The following is a 22,307-nucleotide window of genomic DNA, read 5'->3' as shown; positions in this document are numbered from 1 at the left end:
GGCTTGGGTTCCATTACAAAAGCAGACATTGATCCGCAACAAGCTTGCCCTTTCGGCCATACGCGATGATGAATTGAAAGCCATGAGAGAGAGAGAGAGAGAGAGACTCTAAAAGTGTGGAGGATATCTAGAGGAAACAATCTTGTTTTCACAAGTGGCGTGCATTTAATCAAAGGCAACCCAAACCACATAAAATCCACAACTAAAAGGCCATAGTTTGAAAACAATACATGAGGGCAACTCCAAGGGAAGAAAGACTAGGCATTAAAGTAGTTTGACGATGGAGCCTCCAACAATAAAAAAACCTGCAACAACAAAACACTTGCAATAACTTGGACCAATTGCAAAAAAGAAGAATTTCCAAATTTCCAATAATCTGGATTTTTAGCTTTGCAAAAGTAGAACCGTCGCTAAGAGGGTAGGCCAAAAGCTGAAGCACTGATCCTCCTACGTCTCTCTCGCTTTCCCTGCCTGGTAGCAGCATTAAGAGGATAGAGGCTTGGGTTCCATTACAAAAGCAGACATTGATCCGCAACAAGCTTGCCCTTTCGGCCATACGCGATCAGAGGCCCTCCGCATTCTCGTCGTATGGCAAAACAAGCAACGGAAGCCTCAAGCTGAAGCACTGATCCTCCTACGTCTCTCTCGCTTTCCCTGCCTGGTAGCAGCATTAAGAGGATAGAGGCTTGGGTTCCATTACAAAAGCAGACATTGATCCGCAACAAGCTTGCCCTTTCGGCCATACGCGATCAGAGGAGAAGGAAAAGCATTGGCTGACGTCTGTGCCCAATCGCCCAGTGGAGAAGATCACGTCTCCTGTAATCTCTTGTGCAACAACAGCATCCTATGATTCCAGTGCTACCAGGGGGAGCTGCGGAATTTCTATAGCAAGATTCCCAATTCGCTGCGGAATGGTTGAGAAGCGGCAATCAAAGTGCTTAACAACGACATTGCCTTGGGAGCTGAGGCCAGCTTCAGAAGAGAGGTTGAGATGTTGGCTAAAGTGAGGCACAGGAATGTGGTGAAAAAGCAATAGAACAAGTGCGATCAAGAATTTGCAAGAGAAGAGGTCGCTCCTACATGACTTGAGAAATGATGAAAACTGCAAAAAAACAGGTATTCCCTACATGGATTGGCAAGTAAGGAAGTAGAAGCAAACCTGATGGTGATGATGAATGATGAAGAAACAGCAACACACTTGAAATTACAATGTTTTGCCTATATTTAAAGGTTTTGCCATGGCTTTTTATGCAGCTTTTCAAAAGCTTTCAAAGCTTTTGGGCTTTCAGAATTTAAAAAAAAAAGCTTTTGGGCTTTTGGGCTTTCAGAATTAGAAAAATCTAAGGGTGTATATTGTGCCATGTGGAAGCACAGGATTTCAGAATTTGAAAAAACGTCCTAGTGCTGGCCAAGTAAAAATTTGCGATTCATAAAAAAGAATTGAGAGTCGAAAGCAGCACAGACTTCAAGATTAGCAGATCGAATTTGCACAATTTCACAGAATCAACAAATTCGTGACAAGAATTCACGACGATTAGTGGAGCGGCGAATCTGTGACAAGAATTCACGATTCAGAAAGATTTTCAGCTGTGCAGATCGAATTCACGACTGGTTGAGCAATCGGAGCATTCACAGAATCAACAATTATCGTTGAAAAATTCTCTCTTTGACTCTGTACAAATTTGCTTTTTGGGCTCCACGCCCCCTTCCTCGCTTTGCATCCCACTGAATCAGAATCGTCTCTTTGCAATTTGCGCACTCCACTCATCTTTCTCCTCCTCCAACACCCATCTTTCTGTAAATTTCCATCTCTCTGCACCAATCTTCCAGCACCCTCACATACCTCGCGCATCACCCATCAACACAATTCCTTCATCATGGCTGGTTTGCAACTCAATGCCCAACCCCTCCAGGGCCACGGAGAGATCTTTGGGTTCTCCAGGATTTCGCTTCCCGGTTTTGGTTTGCAGTACAGACCCCGAACTGCTCGATTGTGCCCAAGTGCTGCCCAAGCTTCCGATGGACCTGACCTTAGCGTCACCGTGAATGGATTACGTCTCCCAAATCCCTTCGTGATTGGATCTGGGCCTCCTGGCACCAACTATACGGTGATGAAGCGTGCTTTTGACGAAGGCTGGGGCGCTGTCATCGCCAAAACTGTACGCAGAACCTGTGATCTGTTCTTTTTTATGGCCTTCTTGATGTAGCGAAAGATATAGGATTTCAATTCATGGAGCTTTGGATGGTTTCAGTACGAATTGCTACCTGGTCTCACCGTAGGTAGGCTTAATCTGCAGGTGTCCTTGGACTCTTCCAAGGTAGTAAACGTTACCCCCCGATACGCGAAACTGCATGCGGCAAACGGTACGCCAAAAGAAGTTATTGGCTGGGAGAATATCGAGCTCATAAGTGACCGACCTTTTGAGACAATGCTTGGAGAGATGAAGCAACTCAAAGAAGAATACCCGGATCGCATTCTGATTGCTTCAGTAATGGAGGAATACAACAAAGCTGCGTGGGAGGAGATCATAAAGCGAGTTGAAGAGGCTGGAGTCGTAAGCACTATGAACACCCTATTGCAGACGTGTTTGTGCTGCGTTTGTGTCTACGAGAGAAGTTTTACAGTTGTGCATGTAGGCTATAGCTTGAGTTATTTCATTTTGGCAAGGGCGGCACGCCATTGGGAAGGACTTGCTTTTTAAATCGTCAGAAAGCCATATTATCAGAGAAGTGTCTAAATTTATAGTTCACGCTTCCTGGGGGCAATATGCGTGAGAACCGTGAGAGGCTTTGTGGAAGGGAAGCTAGAAGCAATGCTCTGTCAGGCCACCCAGCAGGCAATCTTTTTTTTTTGCAAAGAACCCAGCAAGCAATCTTAGTTATCTTCAGTGTTTGTACAATCCGGGCTTGTAGTATTTTCTAAGTCTTCTTTAGGCAGACAATGAGGGTGCAAACTAAGAAGTGCGGGTCTTCCACTGAGAACTGAAACGTGTACTTCATTTTCTGTACATGGCGTAAAAAATGGAGCTTCTTGCTTGTCTTTTGGTTTTTTTATCACCTTGTTCTACAAAGGATGGCTCATCAGTTAAGAATGCCTACTAATTTACAGACTTGGGTTTTAGGATGCAATTGAAATCAACTTCTCGTGTCCTCATGGCATGCCTGAACGTAAGATGGGGGCAGCAGTAGGGCAAGATTGTGATCTGCTGCATGAAGTCTGCGGTTGGATCAATGCAAATGCTACAGTCCCTGTTTGGGCAAAGATGACTCCAAATATCACAGATATTACACAGGTCTGTAGTTTGGTTCTGGTACTCGATTATTCAAACTAGTGTATTTTGGCTGTTTAAATCCTTTAGCATCTGTGACAGGCTGTTTAGCTTTGCAACATGCTATCATGGATCTGCATTTCTGGGAATAAGCGCTTTTTAATAATATGGCAGTATCCAATAAGTCGTAAATCCTTCTTTTTTAATCATTTTACCAGAACAAAACACTTCCAAATTGAAGAATGAATCCTCGTCGTACAAGCCATGCAAATTGTGTCCAAGACCTGTCATCTGCAGGAGATGTTAGGAGATGTGAAGTGTATTCAGCTTTAAGGCAATTTTTTAAACATGCCAACTAGCTTCCAAGTCTGCAACCAAGCAACCTATTGTCTCGAATCTCCCTGAACTCTTACTTGCATCGCAGCTTCTAGCTTCCCAGCACATATTTCCACCCACTTGTTTTATGTCCTCCAAGTATTTTGCCACTGCAGCCATTTAGTTAGGTCCTCTTCTTTTTATGGACACTGCTTACGGTTCTTATATCCAAGATTTGAAGCACTGTCCCCTTGCTAGTGAAGCTTTGGGAACAGGGGTTTCTGAACAGTGGCTGGTCTTTCTTTGCAGAGCATAACTCAGCCATGTAGACCAACTAGTCCGTACGAAACCTGAGGGCTTGTGCAATTTACTGAGGTTTTCCCAGGCCTATCCATGTCATCACAGTTCTACGAGACCAGTCCCAGAGGCCCTCCTTTTATAGAATTTGAATTGAAGGGGAAACAACTCTTTTCCTGTGAGACAAGAGAGTCGGTTGTATCATCATAATGAGAAAAATGTGCAAAGTGTTCTCAGCATTGAAAATAACAAATGACCATAAAAAACACATAAAATCATGTCTGCCTACAAGAGGCATCCTTGATTTAACCCGATCTCGGTCTCAATCATTTTACCAAGCAAGATCAATAGGAGTCTTTGAAATTTAAGCATAATCCATGCTCTTTGGGCTGGGAGTTCTTCTGCAGGTATTCATTGATCTATTGTTGAGCTTCCCTGATTTTGCTGCGCAGCTCTGTTTTACCCTGCAGACGTCCATCAAAAATTCCACACGATTGCAGGATCAATGACAGTACTGTTAAATTGGAAACAAGTTGGAGCAATCCAAATAAATCAATAAGGTTGCGCCCATATGTATGCCCATTTGATAAGAGACGTCTTTCAACAAATCACTAGCAGGGATGGATCCCAGGAGAACTGACTTTTTGCAACATAATTAGGTTATTATGATCTAGTAAAGGGGGAAAATGGGCCAAGTCAGCTGTCACGGGGACGTGAATTTTCTAGACCTGTGAATACCTTTAGCCTCTCATTGATTAGAATAGTAAAAAGGGCTAATCCAGTGTCCATGGGCCTAGGCAAAGAGCTGAAGGGCAAGAGGGGTAAAAATCCCACCGAAAAATAGCTCCATGGGCCACGTTTCGCAAGCCATCTTGGGAAGCAAGCATAAAATTCGAAATTTGATTTGAGGCGGTTTTCGGGACCATAGGAAGATAGAGGCAAGTACTAGGCTGGGAAAGTGCCCTAGGGCTGTTCTAACAAATTGCCTTACTATTTTGACTACCAGAGAAGTCCGTGGGCTGTTTGAGAGCTGCCAGGGCTGCCAGAAGCTTGAAAACTGGTTCGCCTACAGCTAGGGAGCCTCCAGAAGGATTCGCCTACAGCCAGGGAGCCTCCAGAAGGAATTGCTTAACTGCCAGGAGCCTTCAGAATTGAATCGCCTTTAATAAGGGAGCTACTAGGTGAATTCGCCCTCAACCAGGAGCAGCTAGATTGACTTGCATGCCTGCCAGGAACCTCAGATTCATTTGTTTTCATCCAGGGCTAGTTGCTGGGTTTGGTGTTGCATGCCAGCTCCGGACAGCAGAGAGTTGCTTCCAGAATTTTCTATCAGACACTTTGCATGGGACAGCTAGGAAGAGTGTGATTCTGCCTTGTAGGTGTTGATGGGATTTTTGGAACCATTGGCCATGGATTATGCATTGGATTTGGATCCCTTTTTGAGCTAGGAATTGGCAGAGTAGCAGGTTGCTTGTGCCTGCCAGTGTTGAGATTCAGTTGGGCTGTGTTTGGAAAGGTGCAAGGGCATGTAGCATTGCTGTAATTTTGCCTATTGAATAAAGAAATTAAAGAAATACTGAAAGGGCGTCAAGGTTTGGGGTCAATCCTTTTAGTTTATCTAAAGGTTGGCTTCAGTGGTTCCGTTGCCGGGACATCACCTTCCCCAAGAGGTGAGCCTGTGGTTGTTGCTAGGGCAAGTACTATTTGCTTAAGTTACTTGCAGCCAAGAGAATCATGGAAAGTGATTGGGAGAAGGACTCACAGTCTTCTCAAGAAGAGCAATCCTGGCTTGGTGTGGAAGAAGAGGCCAGAGACGAGGAGGATGCAGATGCCATGTTTAAAGCACAGTTGGTAAGTGCTGTGGGAACTCTAGCTCAGCTGACTTAGGATGCACGGTTTGCGGAGCTCGTTTGTGCTCCTTTGAAGAAAAACAAGGAAACTCACGGGCAGCAGCCTGGTGATACATCGTCATCTATGCGTAGTGCACAAGATGTTTGGCTTGTCTAGGGCACAGTGTACTAGTCACTCCCATCATTGGAAAGCTTTGGTTACACGTTTAGAGGTATACAAATACTGAAGAATTCTATATCATGCCTCTGGATCGTTGTGATGTATTGTTGGGTATGCAGTGGTACGTAAAAGAAATTAACTACACGATAACTACCAAGAGAATTAAAGGAGAACTGCTAGGAGTAATTGAGGTTTGTTTAAGAATTAAGATGGTGAAGTTCACATGGGAAGCGGGGATAGTGGGGGAAATTGTGTGTATAGGAGTGCCAATAGGTGGTACAAGGTGCATAGTGAAAGGGGGAGGGTCAATAAAAAGTCAATATATATTTAGAAAAAGTTAATATTAATTTAATGTGGGGTTGAAACGGGAGAAACATATAAATAATTCAAGTATGGAGGGGGTTTTCTTGTTAATAGAAAAATTAATTAAATATATAGTTAAAATTCAAAATGTATGCTATATTCAATTAAATCCAATTTAAGCCCAATGGTTATGGTTGGATTGAGATTTTGGAGGATTCACCCAAAGTACGCAAGAATATAGCAGTCATGAATGCATAATGCATGTACGATACATGGGAAGTGTATGTATGTGTGTGTTTGTACAAGTATAAAATGTGTGTGTGTGTGTGTCCACGCATGCACACGTGGATCCCTGTTATTGATCTACCTTATCCATATGTGTGTGTTTTGCCTATTATTGATCTACTCTATCCTACGTCCAGCCAGTATGCAAGCAGCTATTCAAGTTATATCTTCATATCGACAACCAGTTGGATCTTTTAAGTACTAGTAGTTCAAAATTGGACTAACCCAATTAAATAAATCAAGGCTTTCTTCGTAATCAAATCATCGTAGAGACCCTGGTCATCCTCCGCATGGTAGTTCATATCCTGGTCTCCCATCGCAAGCTCAGGGTCTACAGAATCAGCCATAAAGGATGTGGAGCGAAGGAGCTCGGAAGGCCAAAGGGAAAGGAGGGGGCAGCAGAGAAAACAGAATCCCAGAGCAGGCAGTAAATAACGATCTGCCTGGAGATTTCGTTAGAGGGGAGAGTGTTGAAGCAGAGAAGCAGCAGGGTGGCGAACTGGAAGGCGATGAGAGAAGGGATGTTCCTAACTCAGAATTGCGATACAGCAGCCTGAGCTAACGGGTGAATACGAGGTGAGGGCGGGTGGAGGGTTGGCTATGCGCACTCATGGACTGCGGATTAGAGCAGGCGAGATGGCTGCCTGAGCAAAGAGCGCCTCACTGCAGGCTTATAGCAGCCTGCAGGCGAAAAGTAAAACAGACCTCTACTTTTGGTAGGGCTTTTGCTTTTTTTAGCTGTTCAAGCCTATTTGGACGCAGCTCTGGCACGCCAAAAAAAATAGTCCCCTACTTTTGGTAGGGCTTTTGCTTTTTTTAGCTTTCCAAGCCTATTTTGGACGCAGCTTTCCCCTGCCTGATTCGCAACCCAACCAGTCCCTCGAGACTGTCATCTGCTGCGCACCTCCATCCTCACTCCAGCCATCAATACCCGCTCCCTAACTCTCATCCTGAAAGTTCCCCGCAGCCTTCCATCACGTCCTTGCTCTCTGCTTTTATTCTGAAACACGCTCCTACAACTAACGAACTGCTCCCAAGCTCTTCCCCTTCAGACTACCTTTCTCATGGCCTCTCTTCCACTCCACCTTGCTTCTTGCGAATTCACCTTTTCTCTCTATCTCTCCTTCCTTCTTTCCCCGATCTATCCGCCACCCTTAACCTTGAACCAATAAAGCACGTGCAGGGTAATAAACATGAATTTCGAAATTAGGGCATACCTAGAGGAACAAATCGTCCAAAATTCTTGGAACAGAAGTTCCTACCTCAGGAGTTGGCTCTGATACCAACTGACACGCCCCAGCACTCCTAAAGCCTCTGAACTGCAAGCAAACACAAGAACACACACAACGTGAGAAAACTGAGCAGGCTGCTCACCACCCAACCATGACATCTACGGGATGTGATCCCGAATCAGGAGATGTCCCCTCCGAGCCACGAGCTGAGCTACTGGCACGAACTCCCAACTAGATCCTAACTAGCCTGGTGTCTGATACCACCAGGTGGCGCTGTGAGGCCTGGGATCTGCTACTGGGCCTTGGGCTACGCTATGATGCAGGCGCGTGTCCGCGACTCAATCCAGGATCAGACCTAGCACCTGGGAACGAAACTTGCTCCCATCGGCTCTCTGAGAACTGAACCCCTGGGCCCCTTATATAGACTCGGGCTCCAAGCGCCAAAAATAGCGAAGACCTCTAACTGGTTCGTACCCTTGCCACTCAACCCGAGAATCAAGCCTGCTTAACTCTAAGCCTCCCCAGGCTACCTGAGCTAGTCTCGTGTACCCAGTACACGTCAGATACCAATCTGTGCACATGACAGCAACATTCCCAAAGTGAAGGATATGGAAATGCAGCAAGATTTTGTGGATGTATTTCTGAGGTGAAGGATATGGATATGCAGGAAGATTGTGCGGAGTGCCGACAGAAACTCAGTACGAAGACTTTGTATAAATGGATGCTCAAGTGCTCAAGTATGTGTGGGTGTGTGGATTTGTATGTGTGAGAGCATATTTTTATACTATGGTCTACACCCACTGTTGGGCGCTGATGACGTTAGTGGGGATGTCATAGTAGCTAGTCCCTGCTATGCATGATGGAGTTTATGGTTTTCAACCTTGTGAGTGACTATCATGAGATTGAAACTGCACTATGTTGTGTTTTTAGAGGATGAGTTTGGGAATGTTCCTGGATTCATCTAGGTATATGCAGGAAGATTTTGCGGATGTATTTGCTGATATGCCATCTCAGTTGCCTCCAAAGAGGGATGTGGATCATGCCATAGTTTTGGAACCCGGAAGTAGCCCATAAACAAAGCCCCATACCGTCTTTCCAAAGTGGAACAGAAGAACGTGCCAGCACTAGTGCGAGAGTTGCTTGAGAAGAATTTCATCTTTCATAGCACCTCTCTCTTTGCCTCCCCAGTGCTCCTTGTAAAAAAGAAAGATGGTTCCTACTGTATGTGCATTGACTGCAGGGCAAGGCTACCTTAAAAAACAGATTTTCAATCCCCAGGATTGATGATTTTTTGGATGCACTCAAGGGTGCTTAGTTCTTTACAAAGATAGATTTGAGATCAGGCTACCATCAAACCAGATTGAAAGAGGGAGATTAGCACAAGACAGCCTTTTGCACAGAACGGGGTTTATACAAGTTCAAGGTGATACCATTTGGGTAGAACAATGCACCAACCACCTTCCAGGCTATCATGAACAAAATATTGAAGCCAATTCTCTTTCGATGGATGCTGGTTTTCTTTGATGGCATCCTCATTTACAGCAAGAGAAAACATGAGCACATTAGTGTGAAACAAGTGATGATAGTCTCAAATAGGTGCTGGAAATTTCGAAGTTGCATCAGCTTTACGCGAAAGCCAAAAAATGTACTTTCATGGTAGAAGAGGTTGAATATTTGAGGCACATTGTGAGTAGAGATAATATTTGGGTAGATCTTGCAAAGGTAAAATGCGTAAGGGAATGGCTGCAGCCACAAAATCTGTCACGGGGACGTGATTTCATGAACCGTGACTAACCTTGGCTTAGGGGACTAGCCCAGAGGAAGCGGCACTTTCCAGAAGTCCTTAGGTGCACACACTAGGCCTACTTGCTAGGGGCAAGGCAAGGTTTAGAGGGGTCTAATTGTTGGGCCCAAGGAGAAACCGATGTTTCATTGGTTACTAGGGGTTAGGACTTTAATGTGAGAGGCAAACCAATGTTTTATTGGTTTGTGTGGGTTAGAGCATTAATGAGGGGGCCCCCTCATGCACACCCACCCCCCTTGCTCTCCTTCCACCTTGGTTTTGATGAAGGTACGGGTTTTTCAACGCAGCTTGTTTCTCTCTCTCTCTCTCTCTCTCTCTCTCTCTCTCTCTCTCTCTCTTTCCCTTTTTGCACGCATCCCGAGGTTCTCTCCCTCTCTCCAAGGTTCTCTCTCTAAGGCTTCCGTACGGCTGTACGGAAGCATTACTCACGGATTGTACGGGCTGTACGGAATTCTCTTTGCTGGTTGTACGGAAGAGGCACGCATCCCAAGGCTGATTGCACGGAGCTTTCATTACTGCTGTACCTGCTGTTTCATGACTCCCAAGGCAGACTGTACAGATGCTAATTTGCTGCTGTATGGGATTCCACTGCTGGCTGTACGGACGCCCTTAATGCTGCTGCTGTATGGATACCAAATTCTGCTGTACGGACGTCTATTCATTGTTGTGCTGCCCTTTTTCCCTACTGTACGGCCTGCTCACCTTCTCTCTCCTGCCCGTGATCCTCTTGTTCTCTTCTATCTCTGATTCCAGCCCGTTATCCCTCTCTTCCTTCCCCTCTCCTAGCTGCCAGTTCCTCCTGCTAGCCTCAACATTGGATGTGTTGCTTCTAGAGGTGTTTCGGAGCTGGATTGAAGACAGTTGAAGCTGGTTTGAGCTCCCTTGTCGCTATCCCTTTCATGTGATTGCATTTGGTGATTTTTGGAAGCTTGTTATTGCTCCATTTGTTGTTTGGAGCTTCCTTTGGACCTTACAGGCTTAAGTAGACACTCACTTACAGAGGGTGTGCGTGGGAGAGTGCCAGAGGGGGAGTGTATTGCATTTTGGTGCCTTGGGGCTGCTTGAGCATTCTGGGAAGTGTATGGATGCCTTGTCATTAACAGTTGGTTATAGTCTTTGTGAAATGCTTGGTCACCTTTACAGTTGGTCATGGACAATGGTGAGTGCTTAGCCTTGCCTTGGCAATTGGGTACTAGTGTGTGCACTAGGATGGAATGCAGGTTATAGCCAAGGTTTGGCTTGGACAGTGGAAATAGCCCGTGGGGCAGAGCACAAGGGTGAGCCCTTGTTGTATGTACAGATCTCATTCTTAAAGAAATAAATAAATACTGGAAGGGGCGCCAAGAGTTTGGGGCCAATGTGGTGTCTTGTACTTGGTTCCATTGAGCAGGGGCACTCTAGCCTTCATCCAATTATTTCTCAAATTGTTTCTAAGTGGCATTGTTTAAAGTTAAGTAGTTGGAAATGATGCAATGTGGCTGTGAGTAATGAATATGCAATGCAAGTTATGGTCTACTGCCCTTTAGGAAATTGAAGGCTGGTTACAGTGGTTCCATTGCCGGGATATCACCATCTTCCTACAGAGGTGAGCCCTGGGAGTGTTGGGTGAAGAAAGCTCCATTGCATTTTTGTTACAGCCATATTATCAACAAACATGTCACACTGCGAGAGATCATTGACAGCTTTGAGGAGGAGCACAACACCAGTGAGGGTGAAGAAGAACAGAATGATGAGTGACATCATGTTTCTCCTGAGCATGCCACAGAGGATTCGCAAGATGAGGTAGATGAGGCAGAGGAGCTTGATCCCAATGCCCTTTTTCAGTTACGAATGCAAAGTGGGGTGGGAGCCCTGTCACACTGTGAGAGATCATTGACTATCTCCGAGCAGGAAGTAGACAGCTTTGAGGAGGAGCACAACACCAGTGAGGGTGAAGAAGAACAGAATGATGAGGGACAGCATGTTTCTCCTGAGCATGCCACTGAGGATTCGCAAGACGAGGTAGATGAGGCAGAGGAGCTTGATCCCAATGCCCTTTTTCAGTTACGAATGCAAAGTGCAGTGGGAATGCTCCCCTTGGAAGCAAAAAGACAGCTGAGAAGAAGCAGGCAAAGCATAAGAAGACTCAAAGGCGTGTATCTTTCAATGGACAGCCACCAGAGATGCCCACAGTCACCCCTGCAGCGGGTAATGTTAATAATTTGCATTCAGTTAATCAAGGACAGCAAGTCCTCCCTCAGCCCATGAAGCATCCAGGATATTTTGGCGGAGGATCAGTTTTTCAGGCAATGGTGGGACAGCCCACAGAAGGGCTCAGTATGCCTGGTAGATACTTGGGTAGTTTCCAGCCAGCAATGCAGAATTTCCAGCAGCACATGGAGGGAGGAATGCGCCCGGCAAATGCTAACATGATGTATGCAAACATAGGGATGCAGCCCGGTACGCAGACAGGGATGCCAGGAATGTAGCACTTGGAGTATGCCACAGATGCAGGTCAACCCCACCATGGGCACAGGCAATATTGTACAGAATATGGGATCCACGATGCCTCCACCATATTTACAGCCCCTCGTTTTATGATAATCTTACTCCCAAAGATAAGCTGAAGGATCATAAGGAGGGAGGGGCAGCTGTGAAGTTTGAAACCTTCAATGGGATGCAGGACAGATTGAAGGCTCTAACATTTGTGCAATAGTTTGATGCTGCCTACTCCGGTGGTCATTTCACAAAGTCTTCCAAAGTTCGAAAGGTAGCCACCTTCTTGAAGGGTAACGCACTCCAATGGTGGACCAATTTGCTTTTGCAGGGTAAAGCCCCTAACACTTGGGTTGAGTTCAAGCAAGTTTTCTCATCTGCTTGGCTCACCACCACTTTTGAAGTGGATATAATGACAGCATGGCATAAGCTGGATGCTGCAAACTGTAAGAATCTTGAAGAGTATAACAAAAAGTTATGGGAGGCCTTATTGCCAGTCAGTTCGTATAGGACTGTGTCACTGTCTGAGCCGGTAGAAAAGTATTATTGTGGGCTAGCAAAGGAGCTTCGTGACTATTGCACCAAGACAAAGGTCTCCAACATATCTCAGTTGATTGAGAATGCTACTACAGCCTATGCTCTCATGCAAGGGATGACTCCATGGCTCAAAGGTAAGCAGCAGGATGACTCTTTCACGAAAGGAAATTTGCCAAGACCAAAGTCAAGTTTGATATGGACCCAAGACGTGATAGTAAGCCCAGTACCAGAGAGTGATTGTCTCCTGAGGTATGGCAAGCCCTATTTGAAGATGGAAAGTGTTTCCTTTGCAAAGAAGAGGGCCATCAGGCCAAAGATTGTCCCCATTGTAAACGGAAACAACCTATGGGAGCACAAGAAGCGAAAAAGGACAGCCACACGCACTAGGAGATTTGTTTTCTTTTGGGTAAAAGCGCCAAAAATTGGAGAGTCTCCTCTTTCTAGGCTGCTTTGTTATTTGCAGGATGTTTATTCCTTGCTAGTTTTGCATTATAATTTGCAGGATGGTTTTTCCCTGCCAGTTTTGTTGGTTTTTGTATAAATCAGAAGATGGAGAGTCTCCTCTTTCTAGGCTGTGTGGTAAATTGCAGAGTAAGTATTCCTTGCTACTGTTGGATTGCTCTTGTTGCCCGGCATGGCTAGAGCAACACATCCATGTATCACATGCCTGTTTTAGTTGCTCTTGTTTGCCGAAGTTTGAGGCATTTTGCAGTGCCCTAAACTTATCTCCTTTTGGTGATTGATCATTTCCTTGTACATGACATTGGCACTGCAAGGGGGTGTTAGAATTATTATTATATTCTAGCTACCTTCTCCGTCTATTGCAGGTTGGTTATTCGTCAGAGTTACCAATGTAATGTAATAAGTAGATTAGGGACACTTTTTCCTCCTTAGAGGTTTTTCCCCCAACCACAGTTAGTTCACTAACTATGGTTAGTGAAGGATAAGTTTTTGTCACTTAGACAAAACCTTTCCCTCTTCTTGTATTTAGTCACTTCATCTATTGCAAACTTACGTTCAGCTCTCTTGCTCTCTCACTCTCCTATTTCCTACATAGCAATGAAGATATGGTCTGGGAGAGCGCACGAGTCCATCCATATATCAATGCATCATCCGTGTGAAGTGACTAGTACACTCATCATAGAAGTCCCATAGCAGATGTATTGTTAGCAAACAATACCTCTGGCGAGACATACAGTGTCACCAAGCGACTTCTAGATACTGTGAGCCTATCTGTTGACAAGGGGGTGGGGCAATGCTCTAGACCTACGCTCTGCTGAGCTTGAAGGAGCGACAACCGAAGTCAGCTCAAAGCACAACAAACTGAGTGGACTACACCACTCTGAGTGAAATCTGCTAGTTCACTCGCCTCCAACAACTTGAACCACACACACATGGCAATAATGGATCCCAGGAACATAGATCCCGGTACTCAATGTTCTTTCAGACTTGCATCACCACAAGCTGAATCGGTTCAGCCAATCTATGCTACAATCTATGCTAGACTTAGATCCTTGCCTCATGGTTCAAATCAAAAACCAAAAACCAGCTGGCATGTACTAAATGGATTTACTGCTTCTAGTGTATAGTTAGTCATTTGTGGTGTTCTCTCTAGCTGTGCCCTCTCTCCTCATCTCCACTCTTCTCCTCTCCCCTCTTCATATTTTGTCACATGGAACAATGTTGGCCTTTCGAGTTCTCCAACAGCAAGACCCCAATGTGTTGTACAATTTTCCTAAGCACAACTTTCCGGGTTATGGCTGATTGCGAGCACGTACCTGAATTGCCATGCTTTTAGTCCAGTGGCTGTGGAACTTGTGTCGTGCTAGTCGATCCTACTGTAAAGCCTTAGCACCATACAATCTTTACACAGTTTCCAGGTAGCTTGTATCTACCATTTACTCGAACAGAGATATGTGGCGTGCCTCTAAGAAGATCACTCTTTGATAGAGCCGGCTTGTAATTTGAGCATCAACCCTTTCATTGGGACTAAAGCTGAGTGGAGGCAAATGGAAATCAAGGTAACATGGGACCTCCAGAATGAATTCCAATGTTTTACAGAATATAGCACTTTGGCGAAGGAAACGATCAATGTTGCCGCGCATTATTTGTTCATGCTACTGAAGTGCTCGGACCATTGTGCCTTGGATATTCCATTCTACACCAGAGTAGGGTTCACGTGGAAGTACTTTGGTGAAGATGTCTACAACATTGTCATGTGTTGACACATAGATCATACTGCCCTTTTCTCTCTTGTCCATTCTTGGAACAGCAGCACCCACCTGCAGCTCTCTTCCGTTCCTATAAATCGCATTTCTCCCCGACCTCCCCCCTGTGCATTCGTGCCCTTGCTCGTTTCTCTCCAAGGCATGTCCTTCCTTCATCCAAAAAGCTACGCAGTTTCAAAACTGATCTGCTCCATCCGACAATGTCTTTCCTCATCAAGACTTCACGTCCCTCGTCCCAAGTGAGTCCTTCCCATTTCAAACACTTTACTGCTCTTTCTTTATTTCACCCAAAATGTAGCCTTTTCAATCACACATTTTCCCACCCACAACCTACCTTCTTCATGCCCTTTTCCCCTACTATTATACATACCACTTCCATTGCACTTTCCCCCTTGCTTTTATGAAGGAGAAAGGGCTTGCCTAGTGAAGAGGAAGCACCACCACCAGCACATTGCACATTGCCCAAGTCATTTGAGAAGGAAGCTTAAAGCAAACATAAAGAGAGTGTCCTTTATGACCTTTTTAAGTATTCTTCATATTTTCTTGATTTATCTATGTGCACATAAGATCATGGTTTTGTTTGGAAGAAAAAAGGATTCTATATTGTTAAATAAAGAAATATCTAACAACATGATAGTACATAGCTCTTCCTTGACATTTCAAGAATGTTTTAAGCTTATAAGATTTAAAATATAATAATACTTTTTGGACAAGACCTCAAGAAAGCACAAGCATTCCAATGTTTATATTACTACATATATACTCATGGAGAGAATCCATGTGTTATAATGTACCAATTGTAGGTAGTATAATCCTTATATATGAAATTTTACTCATGATATCAATGGTTTTGTTTCACAAACAAAAGATTCTATTTTAAAGTGCAAAGCATGCATGATATACATGTATCCTACTACGTAGCGAACATATTCAAAAATATCCTTCTAATAGAAATGATAATGACATCAATCAAGATGATTGAAATTTTCATGACCATGTAAATGTTTTATGTTATGAACCCTTTCTCTTTTAAATTTAGATCACATGAATCCATACCTGTGCTAGTATGCACCATGCTCAGTGCTCTCACAATGCATAATGAGCTAACGTGCTCGGTTTTTATTTACATGCTGTAGCATGGTCAAATGTTGTCCCCTTCTCATCAGCAAAGTGATCTACCACATCCCCATAAATCGAGTTGCATGCGACTTGGACTTTAACTTTTGCTTTGCTCTTATGAGGAATCAAAATCATTAAAGTATGCTACATTGAACACTAAAGAGATGTATGGCCAAGGGCCCAAGGGTTTGGTGGAAGCCTTACCAACTAATTGTCCCACGAGTTTCAATTTGTGTTTATAAATGGGACATATTTTGGATTGCGCGTAGCTTGCATACCTGATGTGCATTTCCTAAAATTTCAAAGCCCGGAGGTTGTTTGGCATAAACCTCTTCCAACAAGTCTCCATTAAGAAAAGCTGTTTTAATGATGAACATTCCATTCAAAATTTGCAGCCATTGCTATAACTGACCTGATGGTGGTCATTCTGGATGTAGGAGCAAAAGTCTCCTCATAATCTATGCCCTTTTTTTGAGCATATCCTTTTGCAACCAGCCTTGCCTTGTACCAATCAATGGACCCATCTGGCTTTCTTTCGACTTTGAAAACCCAACGTGTACCTATGGCATTCTTTCCTGGTGGCAAATCCACGATATCCCAAGTCTGATTTTTATGAATGGACTGCAATTCATTGTGCATGGCATTCATCCAATGCACATTATCCTTTGCTTCTTCAAATGTCTCCGGCTCCTCCTCATCAAGAAGAGTACCTGCATAAGCTGATTCAACTGAAAGAGCCCCCCTCATGTGCCTTACTGCACCACGAGTCTTGCCAGGCAATGGAGCCTCAAGCTTACTCTCCCTGAGAGTCTGAAGCAACCAATGCGGGACTGTTTTGGCTGCGTGTCTCTCTTGAATTTCTTGCCTGACAACTTCATCCATACCCTGAGGTTGTACTAATTCAGCTGGGGGTTGCTGTGAATTCTGAGTTTTAGCGGGGGAACCAAATGCTATAGGAAGCATCCCCTCAAACACATCATCTGAAGAGGCTGGAATCTAACATTCAGCATATGTATATGCAGAATTTTCAGAGAATATAACATCTCTACTAACAAAAATCTTACGTATAGCAGGATTGTAGTGACGATAGCCTTTTCTTTGTGAACTACATCCCATAAAATTGCATTTGAGTGCCTTATCTGACAACTTGTGTCTGAACTCCACAGGCACGTGGGCATATGCAACACAACCAAAAACTCTGAAATGGTCCATTGAAGGCTTTCTCCCATGCCATGCCTCATAGGGAGCGAATGTCTTCAAAGCCTTTGTAGGAGCCCGATTTAAAATATAGTTGGCACACATGAGGCCTTCCAGCTAAAACCTGTGAGGCAACTTCTTACTTGTGAGCATGCATCTATCCATTTCCATGGAGGTGTGATTCTTCCGCTCAGCTTTGCCATTCTGTTGAGGTGTAAGCCTCACTGTAAGCTGATGCATGATGCCTTTTTCTTTCAAAAATGTCTCAAATTCATGAGACATATACTCCCCCCTCGATCTGTTCGAAGTGTCTGCACCTTGAGTCTTGTCTCATTCTCAACCATAGCCACAAAGTGTTTGAAAATGCATAAACACTTCTGACCTTGAAACCATAAACTCAAGTGTAGTTAGTGAAGTCATCTATGAATGTAACAAAATAGAGATAACTTCCAAAAGTAGGTTCCTCATGGGACCGCAGACATCATTGTGAATAAGCTGTAATTTTCGTGTAGCTTTCACTCAAACATCCTTTTTGAAGGGAAGTATATGCATTTTACCAAGAATGCAGCCTTCACATGCATGAGGAGGAGGGGACTCCAAAGGAGGCAATGCATCAACCATATCATGCCTCTTATCCCTGGCACATAGAGAACATCTGAAATTCTGAAATCTGTGCCATCAGTGGATGTGAGAATAATGTCTCCCACTCCACACACTGAATAAGAAGAATTATTCGCACAAGTTACCTTCTTTTTGGTGGATGAAGAATGCAGAGTTACAAACAGAGTCTTCTTGGAAGTGATGTGCTTTGAAGCACCACTGTCAAAATACCAAGTATGAAGTGTCTCATCACCTCTAAAAGAGCATTCATCCTTTGAAGGATCATAACAGCAAGTCAAGAAAGCATATGGGTCATCATCATTAGTGGCTGTAATATCAAAACTACCCACTGAAAAATCGGAAGTGCAAGACAGAAAGGCATAGTGCTCTTTAACAAAGTTGGCTGCAACATCTCCTCCATCATGAGAATGTGGAACTAATGCATCTGACACAGCCATACCGGAATCCCTTTTCTTCTCTTTGGCTATGCGCTTCTTGCACTCTCCAATATAATGACTTGGCTTCTTGCAATAATGACATATGCCCTTCTTTTTCTGCTTATTTGTATCACCCTTTGCCTTATAAGAAGGCTGTCCAGAATCAGCTTTATGTTGATGTGTAGGCTAATTGGCATGTGGCTTTTGTTGCCCTGTACCCTTGGGCTTGAACTTGGAGAGCGTAGCATGCTCGCCAGCCCGGGTTGCCATATTTCTGCGAGTTTGTTCTTCCTGCAACAGAAGTCCTACCAACTCGTGAAAGAAGAGAGGCTAGAGTCCCATCTTTTCTGCTTTGCTGTGGGAGCTCCTAGAGCGGCTGCTCCAACCACCTGTGCTGCATTTGTACCTCTACCCCTGCCTCCAGCTGTAGGAGTGACAGGTGTAGTCGTTGTATCTGGTCTTGCTTCATTTCCATTGACATAAATGTATGCCAAAAGAGGATTGTGTGCAAATATTTATGTCTCCACAAAAATCACTATGCTTCATTGAAGGGTAATACCAACACAAAGCTGGCTCATCGGTATTATGGCCCTTACAGGATCATCCACAAGATTGTGGAGGTAGCATATCAATTGGAGCTACCAAGCTTTTCCAAGATCCACAATGTATTTCAAGTGTCTTTGCTGAAACCACATGTAGGCCAGCATGTGCACATACTTCTAGAGCTGCCACCTTTGGATGAGGACGGTCATATCATTTATGTCCCCAAGTGCATTGTGGATTTCAGAGAGAGTACTTTGCAACAGGGTATACATTGAGTACCTCATCAGATGGAAAGGACTTCCAAAGGACGAACAATCATGGCAGTTAGAGAGCATTGTCCAGGAGTACCCTTATCTATTGCCAGGCTGATCAGCATCGCTTTTCTGTCTCAGCACCGTGGTTTGATAGCCGAAACATGTAATTTTGAGGGCCAAATTCTATGGGAAGGGATGGCTGTAATGAAGGGGGAAACATGGCTCCTTTCGTATTCCTTTAGCTAGAGTTAGTGGGAAATGTGGAAGGACTATTAAGTTCCCATCCATTCACTCATTGTACACTTTTGTGACATCTGCCTATCTACTCTCCTACCTCCCTCCTCATTTCTCCTACTTGCAGCCTACTCTCTCTCTCTCTCTCTTCCCACCGCTTCCTCTCTCTCCTTCCCATCTCCCTCCTCCTCCACTCTTCTAGCCCCTTTCTCTAATCTGCCCCTACCCCCTTTTCCACATCTACAGGTCTTGATTAATGAGGTATGATATAAAAGCTTGAATACTAGAGGAGGCATTAGGCCTTGATCTCCAATGAAGAGTCATACCATCATGGTATGTGCATCAGTTTCTTGGCAGGATAGAGCAGTTAAACAGAACTTCTGAGGAATGTGAGAAACACCTAATAACAGGTCTGCATCTTGCAAAATGGATACAACCCTTCGGAAGTTCAGGTGAAAGTTTCTAGCTTTCTTCAATCTTTCAGTCTTTATAAGGGCTATGTAAGACTGCTATACCAAGCATATGAAATTGAAGGTCTTGAGCTCAGGTTTCTGCGTAAAACCAATGTGGGAGAGTAGAGAAAGAGTCATTAACCTCGTTGTCTTTCAAGATGATACGTAAGATGAACACTCTTCTCCTAGTTGAAAATGTACACCTTTATAGAGGGATCAAGCTTCAACTAGTCCAGTGAAGGGCAACCTACTACTATACAGAATATAGACCTCAAAGCTGCTTTAAAGATTCATGAAATCAACAAGAGTCTTGGATGTGACTCCTAGTGAAGCCATGAGAGAATCGTATGTACTCCCAAGTCTATGCCTACCTTTGTATGTTCGGTGCATTTTCTGCACTCTACAAAGCTGCTTTTGTCTGCTTAAAGTGCAGAAGTTGTTCAAAGCATGGCAACTTCTAAGAATTATTAGCTTTCAAAATTGTATCTGCCTCACATTTTGTGGAATAGATGCATGGGCAATTGACTTCCCAAGTGGGCATCCGGATTCCCTAGGGTTTCCACTTTTTGGCATCTTCCCTGCTGTATAATATGGTTTGGGATGTGACATGTTATTCTGATCATAATTTTTTGTGAGTGAATGTGTTCATCTATTCTCTAATTGCACAGTTAAAGTGATATGTGGTTGATGATGCTTGTGTTCTCTCAATCTTTTCCATTGTAAGTATAAGTTATCCAGCACACAGAACTGAACATCTCTCTCTTGGATAGAATAGCCAGCTAGAATTGCATTTCGGGAAGGATGTGAGGGCGTATCTGCTATCAATACCATCATGAGTGTTATGGGCATCAACCTTGACACACTGCGTCCTGAACCTTGTGTTGAAGGGTAATGTCATTTTGTAAGCTAGATTTGAGGCCTTGGCAAGATTTGTTTTGTCCAGATTTGTTTTTCATGCCTGTTAAAGGACTCTATAAATTGTGAAATATCATGTAGGTACTCAACTCCAGGTGGATATTCATCGAAAGCAGTACGTCCCATTGCCTTAGCTAAGGTGATGTCAATCGCACAGATGATGAAGAAAGAATTCAATGGCCAAGATCTATCGCTATCGGGCATCGGTGGAGTAGAGACGGGGAACCATGCTGCTGAGTTTCTATTGTTGGGAGCTCAAACCGTGCAGGTCTGTCACCAGTCTAGAGACATCTCAGAAATGCTTCCCCCCCGCCCCCGTCTTTTCTCCCACTTAGCAAACAAGATATCAGTAACCAGTCAATTGTTGACATCTCCAATATGTAAATGTGCTTGCATGGCTGGTTATATTTAATAGCCTCCTACCATGGTACGCGCAGGTCTGCACAGGTGTAATGCTGCATGGATATGGCCTCGTAAAGCAGTTATCTTCTGAGCTAAAAGCTTTTATGGAGAGGCATAATTTTGAAACTATTGAAGATTTCCGTGGGTAAGCTGATTTCCATGTGTGTAATAGTTCTAGACTTAACTACTTTACGGAAGATCAAGGGATCTGTTTAATGTTGCATGTTTGACAGGGTCTCTCTGGACTACTTCACGACGCATACTGATCTGGTTCATCGACAAAGGGAGGCAATCCAGAAGAAAAAAGCTACACGTCTTGGTTTGGCATCAGACAAAGAGTGGACTGGAGATGCGTTTGTGAAGCAGACAGAAACAATGGTGTCGAATTGATAAATTCCTTTGTAATGTAATGCTGGTGACCAAAGTCTCAGTTTCTTGATCAGGTCATTGCACTGTTAATGAAGGTCAGCAAGACTTTGTAAAGATTTTTGAATATGATTTGTGTTTTATGTATGTAGGGTTCATTTTGAATCTAGTAGTAAGTTGTACAGCATTTCAGGCCTATAGAATATCAACGGTATGCTTGCCTCAGAATGCTTATATGAGCAAGTTTCAAGGTACTGTACATGGACACAATCAAAATTATGGCATCATTACAAGGCCCAAAGAAAGGGTCAAGATAGACAGAAACACATACCACAACACGCTGCTTTGTGAAAGCTGTTCATAAATACATCTGATTTTTGAACTTTGAAGGTAAATTTGTCTGCCTGTCTAGGGTTCATTTTGAATCTAGTAGTAAGTTGTACAGCATTTCAGGTCTATAGAACATCAACTGTATGCTTGCCTCAGAAAGCTTATATGAGCAAGTTTCAAAGTTACTGTACATGGACACAATTGAAATTTTGGAAAATCATGACAAGGCCCAAAGAAAGGGTCAGGATAGACAGAAACACATACCACAACACACTGCCTTGTGAAAGCTGTTCATAAATATATTTGATTTTTCAACTTTGAAGGTAAATTTGTCTGCCTGTGTCTCAGTACATCGACCACGCATTGAGAGTGGGTGGGCTGAGAGCATACCTGGACAGGGCCGTATCTATTCTATATGTGATTAGTAGGAGATCGTATTGGAGGAGCACGTCGCTTTTAGATTCCTTGTGTACCATGAGTTTCGAGGTCGTTACCATTGCCTTTTCAAGGATGGCTTGTTCAGGGCATGTAAGGCGAGATCAGGGTGTACAGGTAGACTCCTCTCAGAGCACGATCATTGAGTTTTCCTAGCCAAATAGCACAGTCCAGGAGGTGGTAGAGTCGAGGTCTAGAGTGAGACTCGATAGACTCGCTAGTAGGTTGATGCACAGATCAAGCTTGGGATCTTTTCAGAGACACAGCT

General features: G+C 43.9%; 1 protein-coding gene across 1 annotated transcript; it reads left to right on the top strand.

Annotated features, from left to right (window-relative positions):
- Nucleotides 1-1,759: 1,759 nt before the first annotated feature.
- PYD1 (pyrimidine 1) lies at nt 1,760-21,654 on the top strand. Its single transcript, XM_087401097.1, has 7 exons — nt 1,760-2,159; nt 2,298-2,555; nt 3,123-3,293; nt 20,367-20,479; nt 20,588-20,774; nt 20,944-21,053; nt 21,142-21,654. Exons 1-7 carry the CDS (start codon nt 1,878-1,880, stop codon nt 21,296-21,298), a joined length of 1,278 nt encoding a protein of 425 aa, XP_087257223.1. The 5' UTR covers nt 1,760-1,877; the 3' UTR covers nt 21,299-21,654.
- The last annotated feature ends 653 nt before the right edge of the window (nt 21,655-22,307 follow it).

Source organism: Dipteris shenzhenensis, chromosome 29, assembly GCF_047967505.1.
Source record: "Dipteris shenzhenensis isolate YYH24624 ecotype China chromosome 29, Dip_SZ_1.0, whole genome shotgun sequence".
NCBI classification, from domain to species: Eukaryota; Viridiplantae; Streptophyta; class Polypodiopsida; order Gleicheniales; family Dipteridaceae; genus Dipteris; species Dipteris shenzhenensis.
This window is presented reverse-complemented; position numbering and strand designations above follow the sequence as displayed.